This window comes from Rhinolophus sinicus, chromosome 1, assembly GCF_057876585.1.
Source record: "Rhinolophus sinicus isolate RSI-liver-muscle chromosome 1, RSI-T2T, whole genome shotgun sequence".
NCBI classification, from domain to species: domain Eukaryota; kingdom Metazoa; phylum Chordata; class Mammalia; order Chiroptera; family Rhinolophidae; genus Rhinolophus; species Rhinolophus sinicus.
In genome coordinates, this window is record NC_142501.1 from 107,742,838 (window position 1) to 107,755,662 (window position 12,825).

Consider the following 12,825-nt stretch of genomic DNA (forward strand, 5'->3'; position numbering starts at 1 on the left):
TGGAAGGAAACCAAGGTAATTCACATTTACCTTTCTTTTTATACACATTAAGTTGAAATGAAAGTGTATCTCTATATAAACAGAATAAAATTATCCAATGTATGTTAAGTAACCAATTTGCTCCTTTCCTTTATGTTCCTTCGGAAATAGAAATCAAAGCTATTCTAGATGGGCTATTTTCCTGCAAGTCTTCAGTCTTCCTAATTTATCCGTGCACATTATGTATTGAGCTTCTTTCTGATAATACAACTTGATAGGCTGCCTGAAAAGCCTCTAAGTAAGTTAAAATGCATTTTATCCTACTTGATAAGGGAAAGCTACAACCACATAACCTATTTTAGTTTCAACTCACTTCTTGAGGGTAATTTATAAAGGATCAATGGCAAAATGGTTACCTGTGGGTTTATTTTACTAAGCATTTGGCTGTGTCAATCCATTTCAGAACTGCCTCTAATTGTTAAACATCCGCAGGGAAATGTCTTCCATGCATCCACTTCCACACTACCCGCTCCTCTGGTACACACAAGATGTGTGATAAAAAAATGAATTTATAATAAGCATTCCATTCAAGAGCACATGTAACAAGCTACCAAAACTCAGTGAAGTATCAGGAATGCAATGCATCCACCGACAGGCAGATAACAACCCTGTGCATTAAATAAACGGAGAGGCAAAAACAAAGGAGGGCATATTTGTAACACGTGCATTCCTAATGAGTATGCCAGAATATTTACTAAAACAGATTGAATGTGGGGAGCAAAATCCTGAAAGCTCAGAGGCCATCTGGGGATGTGGCTACATGGGTCACTATTAAAATCCTTTTGAACAACAACTGGTTGAATGGGAGCAGAAGACAGATAAAAAGGAGCATTGGTAGAACTATGTTGTCACAGAAGAGACAACTCCTTAAATACAGAACTGGGAGGATTTCCTTCCCAAAGCTAAAGAATCAGGGAAGGGTATTTCTTTCTCTTGTCAAGTAGAAAGCACAAAGTCAAAGGGGTTTGGTGATGCATTGAGGCGTCTTCATGATCCTAAACGAATGGCAGCAAGGCTCATAGGTTCCGTCACAAGTGACAGGAACATGGCAAAACGCCTACTAAGATTGCACTGCACTTCGTAGGCCTCAAGTGCTAACTAGCAGCTAGCCTCACGGTGGCATGGTTACACCGCTGTCCCCTCGTACCACCTAAATACTCAGCATACAGTTCTTTCAAAGCAACAGAAGAACGACCTTTGTGCAAAGGCAATGACACCCAAGTAGAACGTTCATTTAATCATGTATGGACCCCTGATTTCCAACTCTGCCACTGATATGTTGACCCAGTAACCAACCTACTTAATTCTCCAAAATCCGTTTCTGACTTCTATTCAGTGTTGAGCTTCTCTCTATTAGGCCAACCCTTTCTGCCTCTCAGTTCTCATATCCTGTGACCCTGTAGCACAGCTGATGGGTGAATGGCAGTGAGTCAGCAGCAGTGGGAGCCCATGGCTAGAAAACAAGTCTTGGATTTGGGAGTACGTTGCACCATCACACGTGCAGCCCCCATGGGGGGACTGCGTCTTTTTTCCTACCGTAAGGAATTAACGTTCAACACTAAATACTCGTACATGTTCAACATACTGGGCTCTACATTTATGCCTCATTCTTTAAAAGGAGACAATAATCTATGTCCCTTTTCACCGTTTCTAGGGTTGATGAAGTTTAAATGAATAATTTATAAACTACTTGATATAACCAACTCCTATAACTAAGCATGAGCACACCTGTATGCACACACACACACACACACACACACACACAGTTTTGTGTCACAGAAATCCTATTACTGTGCCAGTAAGCCCAATTTGGAAAAGATAGGGGCTTAGAGGAAGCAAAGGACAAAATTTTTGGATTAGCATTCTACTAAAATAATCCAAGGCAAAAATTTATGATCCTATTTTAAGAATATTCCTCAGGAGCAGAGAACCTCTGATCAATGGCCTGTCAGTATTATACTCCATAGCGAGCGCACAGCTCACGGTAGCACAGGTGACTAGCTGTTCACCAAAGTTTGTCCTCTTTCTTCCATGGCATGGAATCATGGCTGGGAAGCGTAGCTCTGCCAGGGCAGATCTTAGCCTCACTCACGGCCCGGTGCAGCCAGGTGACTGGTTCTCGCCAATGGTAGGTGAGTGGAATGTATCAGTACCAGCCATAGTGCTTGGAACAAGGGCTGTCTTCTCCTGGATCTCTTTCCTGTCTACTCACCAGATTCAGATAATGAAACCAAAACAGATGTAGCCCAAGTCTCACCACAGTGAGAACCACCCACTCACAGGAACACCCTGGACCCTTGCCGAAGTGACAGATCAGCTTATAACATGTCGAGCCACTATACAGTCAGGCGCTGATTTATGACTACAGTCCAGCATCACCCTGATATCCAGGCTGAGAGGAGGACTTTCCAAAAACGACAAACGTTTTAGGATCCCGTGGTACACGGCAGCACTCTAATTTTGCTCAGTAAACAGAAAGCAATCGATCAAACTTGTGGTGAGCAACATCCATAATACAAGAAGTAGCAAGAACAAGCGTCTTACATTTTTGAAGCAGAAAGGAGGCGCTTCTTCTGTTCCGTGCTGCTTGTGATAATCCGCCCAGTCAAAGTCCTGGCCCGAGTAACCTGTGCAGGACAAGACACAACAAACAGCATTAATCAAGCTACATCTCAGAAAAAGGAGCAGCGTTACAGGGTGGCACTAATGAAAACAGTACAAGGTGTAAAGATAGGCCCCAGAAGGTGAAGCCCTTTCTTAAGCCTGACAGCACATCAGAGTTTATGAGGGTCGAATGAAATATTTTGAAAATGTCAAGTACCACATACAGGTAAGGTATACACCATCGATATTATAATGTGTTCCCTGAAAGCAGGTGAAGAAGTGAAAGGTACCCACGTTGGCGCATGCTGGTGGGTAGGTCTGCTTTGGGGGAGAATAAGTGAGTGGGAGAATGAGTGATATTGAGGGAGGGGTCCAAGAAACCACTATTCATATATACTAAATTTAATTAAATGCAGATCTTACCAAAATGTTCTTTTCTTTCCTTATTCATTTTTTGTGTGCAATTAGACAATACCGTGTTTCCCAAAAAATAAGACCTAGCCAGACAATCAGCTCTAATGCATCTTTTGGAGCAAAAATTAATATAAGACCCCGTCTTATTTTACTATAATATAAAACCGGGTGTAAAATATAACATAATATAACATAATATAATACCAGGTCTATTTTACTATAAGACCGGGTATAATATAATATAATATAATATAATATAATATAATATAATATAATATAATACTGGGTCTTATATTAATTTTTGCTCCAAAAGATGCATTAGGGCTGATTGTCCAGCTAGGTCTTATTTTCGGGGAAACATGATATTTATCTATTATGACCATGATGACAAGATATAAGAGAAAGTGAGAGAAAACTGTTCTAAATCATAAAACAGGAAAGGCATTGGGTGTATGGCTTTACCTAGATAGGAAAATACCTCTTATTATGAGTGTCTGTGACACTCTTAATATGAGTGTCACAAAGGATAGCAATGGAAATGAAAAACACAGTACCAATTAGGATTAACTGAAACTGTAACGAATGTCACTATACTCTTCATTTAGTATTCTCTCTTTATTGGTTTAAGTGTATGTAAAATAAATCGATAAGAGACTTAAGTATATTTTTGACACGAAAGAAATTGGGGGAATTTCTTTCCCCCCATATTGTCATAAATTTACACCTGCAAATTCATTTAACATGGGGACTTTAGTTACTAAGTCCCACAGGTACAAAGCGACTACAGAAGTTCTTTATGAAAGAAACTCAAGTTATCGGTTGCCTCCTACCTTCATCGGACTGGCAAGGACAAAATAGTATTCTCTTCATCAAGTAAGCTCAACTTACCCACTTTTTCTAAAGATGGAGGGTTAACCAAGCCGGCAGCTGTTCTCCTGTAGCCCAGGGACTGACCCTTGACCCTCCCGTACCTTACTGACCATCAGTGGCAGAGGTACCCACTTCCTCCGGAAACATCCCTGCCATCCCTGACAATTCCTCATTGCTTTCCAACAATGAGATAAGAAGTCTCAGAGTTCTGAGACACTGTGTACTCTTTCTAGCTAGTTCTGAAGAGGCTCTGTACATGTTCCCCTCTCCCCCGCTCTCTCCAGAGCTGTTCCTCCAGCCTGAAGCTCTTGCATCAGAGGTTTCCGGAAGGGACCAACCCAACTTTCTTCTAAATATTCATCAGCAAAACACATGTCTTAAACAAGGAAATGCAAGTTTCTGTACAATTAATACAATCCTCCACTTTAAGAGAAGTCTCTCTTGGAACTGTTTTGGATCAAATCCTTGCATTACTGTGTAAGAATAGAAGAAGGCACCAAGACACCACAAACTGGTGAGAAGATACCTAAAAGTACGAAGGGTACTACACCAGAAAGGAGCACTTGTTTTAGACCCAGCTCTACCAGGAACTGGATGAACCAAGGTAAAAGGAAAAGTAAATTCATCTTCGGAGCCTGACTTTATCTACTAATTCACAAAATGAAGAGCACATCTTAAAGTCTCCTCTAGCTGTTGCATTCCAGGATTCAGAGCCACCATTACTAATATTTTACTGTTGCAACTTAGGACTTTTCCTTCCCTCTGTAGTTAATGTTCTTCTCTTCTAAGGGAAAAGCATGGCGGGGTTGATGAAGAGAGGATACATGACATTCCCTAGACGAGCTCTCAACTGAACAGCTGAACACACAATGACTTCCAGAAACAGATGGGCCCTGTTTGTTTAGGGATGCAGCTGACTGACTATTAAAGTCAAGAACTCCTTTGGCTATGTATCTCTTCCCTGGACCTCTCCTACTTCCTTAGTTAATTTTGTGAGTGAGGACATCTCATCCAGCTCATGGGGGGAGGGGGGAAAAACCTATAGAAATGAATGGGAAACTATGTTCTGATATAACATGAAATTTGGGTATTCTTTATGGTCAATATCTATTCAGATAAAACTTTTCAACTTAGAAGTCACTTCTACTCCCCCTATAGACATGTAGCTGGGTTTTCCATAACCACGTTTATAACCACCAAGCTCCAATGGGCTTCAACCCTTCCATAAAATGTCATGCTCCATGGTTTCCTGGACCAACATTCAGTCCGCTAGATCCAGTCTTTAAGACTCTCTATGGGGAGCCATTTTTAATCTAATAATTTCAAGAGATAACCAAGTCTTGCTGGGTATGTAAACAACAATTAATTATTCTGCCCCTAGAAATGTCTCCTTTCCCTGAACATTTGAACAGCCTAGACTTCTCTTCTTCCCTTTCCTAGGGACCTTTATTCACTTCATCACTTAAAACTCTTTTCCTTCAGGCTGATAATGAGCTCTCTTTGTAAGGGAGTTCTGTGACAGCTCAGAAAATAAATGCCACATAAAAACAAATTGCTATGGCTTGTGTAATAGAGACAACAGGGGTCAATTATACTCATTAATCAACAAAGACAGAACAAGAAGTACTAAGGCTTAACTGCAGCCAGGAAAACATGCTTTAAACCTGGGAGGGAGGAAAATAGCAGAGGGGAAAAGAAAAGGAAATCAAAGCCCCTTGGGCTATTAAAATTTGCAACAAGTTGCCATAAGACACAGTTGAACCCCCACTAGAGTTACTTAAGCTTTTATTAGTGTTTATTCTGAATGAAGTTCCGACTGTTACAGATCCAAAAGGGAACAGGTCGATGGCCCATTTCCATATGATACAAATTAATTGACATAAAACAGCTCCACTTGCAAACATTGCAATTGGCAGTGTAAGTAGACAATTCTGTTGAAAAACCATTTGGCAGGAAAAATGTTCACAAACTTTGAAACAATTTCATTTCTGGGAATTTATCGCAGTAAAAACAACCTTAAAAACTGAAAAAGTGTTACACATTAAGATAAAATGACAATATTATTGACAATACTGTGGTGGGGGGAGATAACTTTACATCCAAATGTAGAATATGAAATGGATATGAAACTTACCCAGTCTGTGAAAAGTCGTGCAGGCATGAAATTGCACAGTTTGTTTAAAAAAAGAAGTCGTGAAAAATGACTGTTATAGCTTTAGATGAAAAGATTTCTACAAGCATATACAAAATGATCACATTTATATTTAAAATATGCAAAGAAAAAGACCAGGGGCAATGTAAGAAGAACTTAATAGTAAATATCAAAATAATGATCTGGGTGGTGTGACTCCTGGGTATTTTTTTCTTCCCTTTGCATTTTCCAAATTTTCACTAATGATCACGGATTGTTTCAACAATAAAAATTATTTGAGAGCATAGCATGCTTGCTTGATTTTAAAAGACAGTCAAGGTCCTGATCAATTAATCAAGTGTTAATTCAGAACATGGAACACACCATGACCGCCTCCCCGTAGCTGCCCTCCCACTTCTCATGTGCTACCAGAATCCTGATTGTACCCCGTTCCTACAGGAAGTCAGCCCTCTCCTCAGTGCCAGGAAGTGACTCATGACAACCCTGAGACCATCATGGAGGTCTCAGGCCCCTGCCAGTGACTTGGGATGGAGGGGAGAGGAAGGGTTAAGAAAAGACGTCCTTCTCTAACAAAACAGACCACAGGAGTGAGAGCTGCTCTTCTATGATGGGTGGATATTTATTTTTAAAAAGTACACTCTGAATAAAAAATAAAAACACCAAAAGAATATTATGTTCAACATCTACCTGACTGGCAACAGGAAAAACAATGCAATGAATCCACCATTATAAAGTCTGTCGCGAAACATACTTCTCTGCATTGCAGGTAGGCATATATCTTGAAAAACAATTCCAGATGCCAATGTGGCAACATGTGTCAAAATCTTTAAGAAGGTGTTTGCTCTCCAACCTAGTAGCCATTTACTCATTCACATATCCATTCATTCAGAAATATTTAGTAAGTGCATGCTATCTGCTAGGCAGGGTTCCAATACTAGGGATACAGAAGTAAACAAAACCAACCCAAATCCTTACCTTCAGAGAGCTTACATTCAGAGGAAGGAGACAGATAATACAGAAATATAAGAAGTCAGATGATCACAAGTGCTACAGAGAGAAAGTGGAGAGGAGGCACAGGGAGGGCAGAACTGAGGACGGCATTATTAATGAGAAGGTGACATGTAGAGTTGAGGAAGCAACCGCGTGGCTGTCGGAGGGAAGGGTGTGCCAGGGCAGAGGGATCAGTAACTGCAAAAGCAAAATTCTAGCAAGACTGCAAGTCATAAAAAGATAATATAATACAAAGTTAATTTTTCAAAATTAACCTATAAATCCAATGCAATGCCAATTAATATCCAGTGGGGTTCTCTTTTAGAGCCGTATAAACTGATTCTAAAACTCATGCACAAAAATAACAAGACAACTCTGGAAAGGAAAAAAAAGTGGAGGAATTCACCCAACAGACCTCAAGACTCACTATAAAGTAAAATCAAAAATTTTTAAAGGGAGGTATTTGCTCAGGGATGGACAAACAGACTAATGAAACAGAATAATAAGAATAGGATACGGTTCACACCCATAAAGGGACTTGATATATGCCAGTGGTGGCATTACAAATCAGAAAGGACACAGCAGACTAGTCAATTAATGATGCGGACAATTGGTGAATTTGAAAATCCAATTCAAGCAACAACAAAAAATTAACAATAAAAGTGTTTTCTTTCCTCCTGCCACGCAAAAATTAATTCTAATTAGGTTAAATAGCAACAGATGAAAAACAAAACTGCAAGACTTTTAAAGAAAATACAGATGAACATCGGTAGGAAACATTTCAAAAGACATATACACAAATCATAAAAGAAAAGACATTTCGACTATTGAATTATACTTGAAGACTTCAATATAACATAAAAAAGCATTAAAAAGATGGGTGTCAGGGTTATGGGGGCAGGACCTGAATTCTTGCAACATTCATTAAGCTAGGGTAGCTACTGAGGATGTGCAGAGAACGAGACAAAAATCCTGGTTTTCATGGGTCTTTCATCTTAGTGGAGACAGATTTTTTTAAAGAAGACAAAGAAGTAAAATTTTACATGTAAAATCTGACATGATAAAAAGTTCAGTGGAGAAAAGCCATGGGGGGAAGCAGATAAAATCATTGGGGGTGGTGATTTGTGATTGATGTTAAATAGGGCAGCCAAGAAAGACCACCTCAAAACTCTCCATCAAACACGGCCAAGTATTAGCATTTGTTTAATCAAGGCAGCAGGTCCATGAGTGTGTGCTCATTTTCTGTCCCCTTCAGTATGTCGGAAATACAACAGATTACAAAATAGACTAAGTTTTCATTAGTCAGTATATGAGGTTTTTCTATAGGAAAAGAGAATACTAATTGGGTTCACTACTTTGCGTCTTGATAATAATTAAAATACACCTTTACTTCTGAAATCGTGTTCACCGTTTATGAGTGTACTCAGACGGCCAGCTCCTAGAGACAGAATGCTAAAAAAAGCAATTTACTTCAGCGCTCGCTCACACATTTTACAATAGACATTTGAAGGCTAAACATTTTTTATAAAGGTCCCCTAGTGGGGTGGGGTGTTCCCTCCGCTAATTCTACGACTGATCTTTGAAGTTACATGCCAAGGAGGTTAATGAAATAATTTAAAAAGAGCAATCATGGGTGGTAACCTATACACATTTATACTTAGGTGATTTATTTACTTGTTTGATCACCACTTATAGTACCCATGATATTGAATTGTTGTTGACTGGGTTTAAACTAATGGGGCAAAATCTCCAAGGTCCTGTCCTTGGCTTACCAGGAAAACACGTGCAACAGACAGAGACGGCACTGAAAAATTCCTATCCAGTGACGCTTAGACTTTGTCGCCAAAGGCTGGGGACAGACTTTTCTTAAAAAAAAAAAAAAGGAATGGAGTTGAAACAATGAAAGTAAGGATCTATATTTCTGCACATTTCCTATACCACCAGATGTTTTTTGTTTCATCAGCTGCTTCCCACTGCCTGGAGAATGAATGGGATATCTTTTTGTTACTGGGCAACACGTTGTAATCCTAAGCAATGTTTATGGTTCTAACAGAAATTTAAACAATGTAATACACTGGTGGAAAACATACACACAAGAAAACATCTAGACACTTGTCAACATGTATAATAAATCCTCCACGCTCTCTCTATAAAGCTCAGAATTTACACTCTCTCTATAAAGCTCAGAGTTTACGTTAAAAACAAACTTTTTAAAAAAAGTGTACACTTCCACGCATTCATAACACAAAGAATCGTGTTTGAAAAAAATTCTACAGCATGACTTCCAACCCTCGTGTGACACCTAAGACATGTAACAAATTGCCTCAAAAGAAAACCATCAAATCACCATTAGGGGAGTCACCACCACCACCTCTCAATTTTAGTTCATTTTAATTACAAAAATAAACATATTCTACTCTCACAAAATGGTAAGGGAGCTAAAAAAATAAAGCTGAGACTTTGTTATATCCACAAACACTTGGAAAATTATACCCGAGAACTGAAATTCTCCAAATGCTTTGACATATGAACCATTTCAGTCACAGGAAAGTCACGGTTCACTGACATTAACTGGTCCTGTGTAAGGCCACCAAAAGGCCCCCAAATTCCCGAGAAGGATGGCCTTTATGAAGATCCCAGTGAGAGAGAACAGCAGTAAAGCGTAAATTTGGTTACACCCCAAAAGCCCTAGATTTAGGATCTTAAGACTGGAGATTGAAGCCAACTTCTGCCCCTGGACGTAAGAAATTATTTAACACAACTGAGCTTCAATTTCCCCACGTATAAAATGACTGGAGTTGTTGAGGTAATCTTTAAGATCCTTTTCAGTTATAAAAACCCTCTACTTTTATAATTATACGTGTTTAGTTTTGAATAGAGAATACAGTACTTCAGATCAAAAAGAAAAAAAAAGTATTCTACAAGTATTCTGCTGAGAATCTCACTCCCATCCTCACCCCATCTGCCCTGCTTGCCAACTCCATACCTCCAAAATCTATACAGAAATCACTGTTTTCATTAGTTTCTTATATAACCTTTCAGCATTTCTTTACAGAAATATGAGCAAACACAAACATATTCTTTTTTTATTATTAGTTTCAGGTGTACAAAACAACGCAGGTTAGACATTTCACCCCTCACAAAGTGGTAACCCCCCTCCCCCAATCTATTGCCCTCTGACATCATATATATCACAATTCCATTGACTCTATTCCACATCCGATGAATATATATATATATATATACACATATATAAAATTATAGTTGACATACAATATTACTCAGCTTCAGGTGTACAGTGCAGTGGTCATATATCCTTATTTAACTCTTTTCTAACAAAGAGGCATCACACCCTATGAAACCCACTGGTCCCTCACTCACAGCTAATCTTGGGAAATTTCCCTTATCAGTACACAGAGATTTTCTTCCTCCTTTTTAACAGCTGCATAGTTTTCATTATATGAATATTCACAATCTATTTAACCAACCCATGCAGACAGGGACTTGTATTTTTCCAGTCTTTTGCTACATTATACCTCATGTTGCAAAAAACACTTTTATGCTTATTATCTGGACAGCATATCTTTATGAGAAATTTCCAGAAGTGGAACGGTTGAATCAATAGGGAAAATGCATTTATAATTTTAGTAAAATGTGCCAAAATTCCTTGAATACAGCTTGCATATTCTGTACTCTCACCAGCAAGTCTAGAAATCTGGTTCCTCTACTCTCTTCAAGACAGACGTTCTCGTTCCCTTTTGAATTTCTACCTCATCTGATAAATACGTGCCATCTCAATATGATTTTAACTGGCATTTCTCTTATTGTGATGAGCTTGCATAAGAGTCCTTGTGTTTCTTTTACTGTGAACAAGCTGTTCATATTCTGAAACTTTTTTCTACATGTTGCTCATCTTTTTATTTCTGGTTTATTCTTAACTCTTATTTCAAGACAACAGTCTCATAGCCAAAACACATCCCTATAGATGATGGGTGAATCTCTGGCTAACGATATTGATCATTTCTTGAATGCTTTAAGTGTTAAAAAGAAAAAAAGGTAAGATTTTCTTATTGGAAGGTACTAATCACTATTACCCGGTATTCTACAAATAACATATAATAGCCATGAAGACATTTTCATGTGTGTGTGTGTGTGTGTGTGTGTGTGTGTGTGTGTGTGTGTAAGTGATTTTGCAAAAGGTAAGCTTCATTTTCAATAGAGGAAAGAATAGTTTGGAAGATTGCCTGAAGACAGTTTCATTTCACCAAATATCACAAATACTTGAGTGGTAGAAAATAAATGATAATTGTGGCTACACATTAAGTGTAAGAAAGCTTAAGATATAAAAACATTTCATATTCTAAATATAGTTGTTTCATTGCACATTTAAGAGTTCAATACATTAACACAAAACAATTTCCTTAACATCATGAAATGCAACTATCCAAATAGGCACACATATCTTCCTAGCAAGTATTCAAGCTATGTCAACAATCTCTTTTCTAAAAACATACCTTTAACAGTTACAGTTCATAGGAAGTGTATTTAAAAACTCTAAAAATGCTAGCAAACGCTAAACCTCATCCATAACGAAATAATCAAGCAACAAAAATATTTTTCCTTTTTTTCCACTATGTGAGGAAATACCCAACTGATTTTTTAAAAATTCTTAAATAGATCCTATTACTAACTAGAAATGCCCACAATCCCACCAAGCAGCATTTTAGATATCAAAAAAAAGTCTTTGTTCAAAGCTTGGAACCCATCCGCACACGTGGTCTGATTAGAAAATTCAGGAAGAAAGAAAGATTGCTCCAGAGGCATTCAAATTCTACAGGTGACCTGTTGCTAAAATTTCACAATAGGAAAGAGCGTCTCCTCTTACCTACCACCCATAGGCTGTTTATAAAATCTGTACAGTTATTATAAGTGATTATAAAAATGCTTAGACTTCTGTCATTTCTCTGTCTGCAGAGTACCTGTGGCATACCATAGGTGTCCCGTTTGACAGTCTTACACACTGACGCACAGCGATTTGGCCAGAGTCATTTGTGAGTACTGAAGTGGGAACAAATGCCTCCACCTCCTGAACTGGTGTCCTCACCACTCTGCAACCCAGGTCGGGAGCCAGGCCTCCCGCCCTGGGACTTACTAGGTATGTGGCTTTGGGCAGATCACCTCAACTCTCTGCGATTAAGTTCCCTCATAGGGCAATCCTCATTTTGAGGATTACATGAGTTAGGCACTTAAAACAGTATAAACAGTGTTAGGTAAAAGTTCACCAAATGTTAATGAGACCACATTCCGTTACTGCAGATCTCTGATGTGAAAAACCAACAGTGGAAATGGAAACACTCAAAAGCATCTCCTCTATGGGAATGAGCATGGAGGAAAAATGAGGATAAAAGCTTAAGATACAAAAGCACAGTTGTGTCAGCGGAGTAGTCATGTCATGGATACAGTAGGTGCAGCCCAATTAATGGTGGCGCATAGTATCTGATGGCCACCAGGAAAACTGGAACTTTACCTGCGGGGGTCGATTCTCTCTTAATATGGTTAACACTACAAATGAACCAGTCCTTGGTGAGCTGAAAAGGTTGGCGCAACACCCCTGTATTATTTGTAGTTAACTGTTAAAATCTCCCTTAAATTCTTTTTTCTAATTTCTTCCCATTTTCTCCCCATCTTCTCTACTTGCATTTTGCTGCTTTCTTCTCTCCACAAGGGACAACAAATCCTGATGCTAAACTTACAGT

General features: G+C 38.7%; 1 protein-coding gene across 4 annotated transcripts in view; it reads right to left on the minus strand.

Moving 5' to 3' along the window:
* SFMBT2 (Scm like with four mbt domains 2) overlaps positions 1–12,825 on the minus strand; it is a 200,199-nt gene that overhangs the window by 55,941 nt on the left and 131,433 nt on the right. For all 4 annotated transcript variants that reach the window (XM_019738252.3, XM_019738251.3, XM_019738253.3 and 1 more), the window contains one exon: positions 2,584–2,666. In XM_019738252.3, the coding sequence (XP_019593811.2) occupies positions 2,584–2,666 (83 nt within the window). The remainder of the gene's footprint in view (positions 1–2,583; positions 2,667–12,825) is intronic.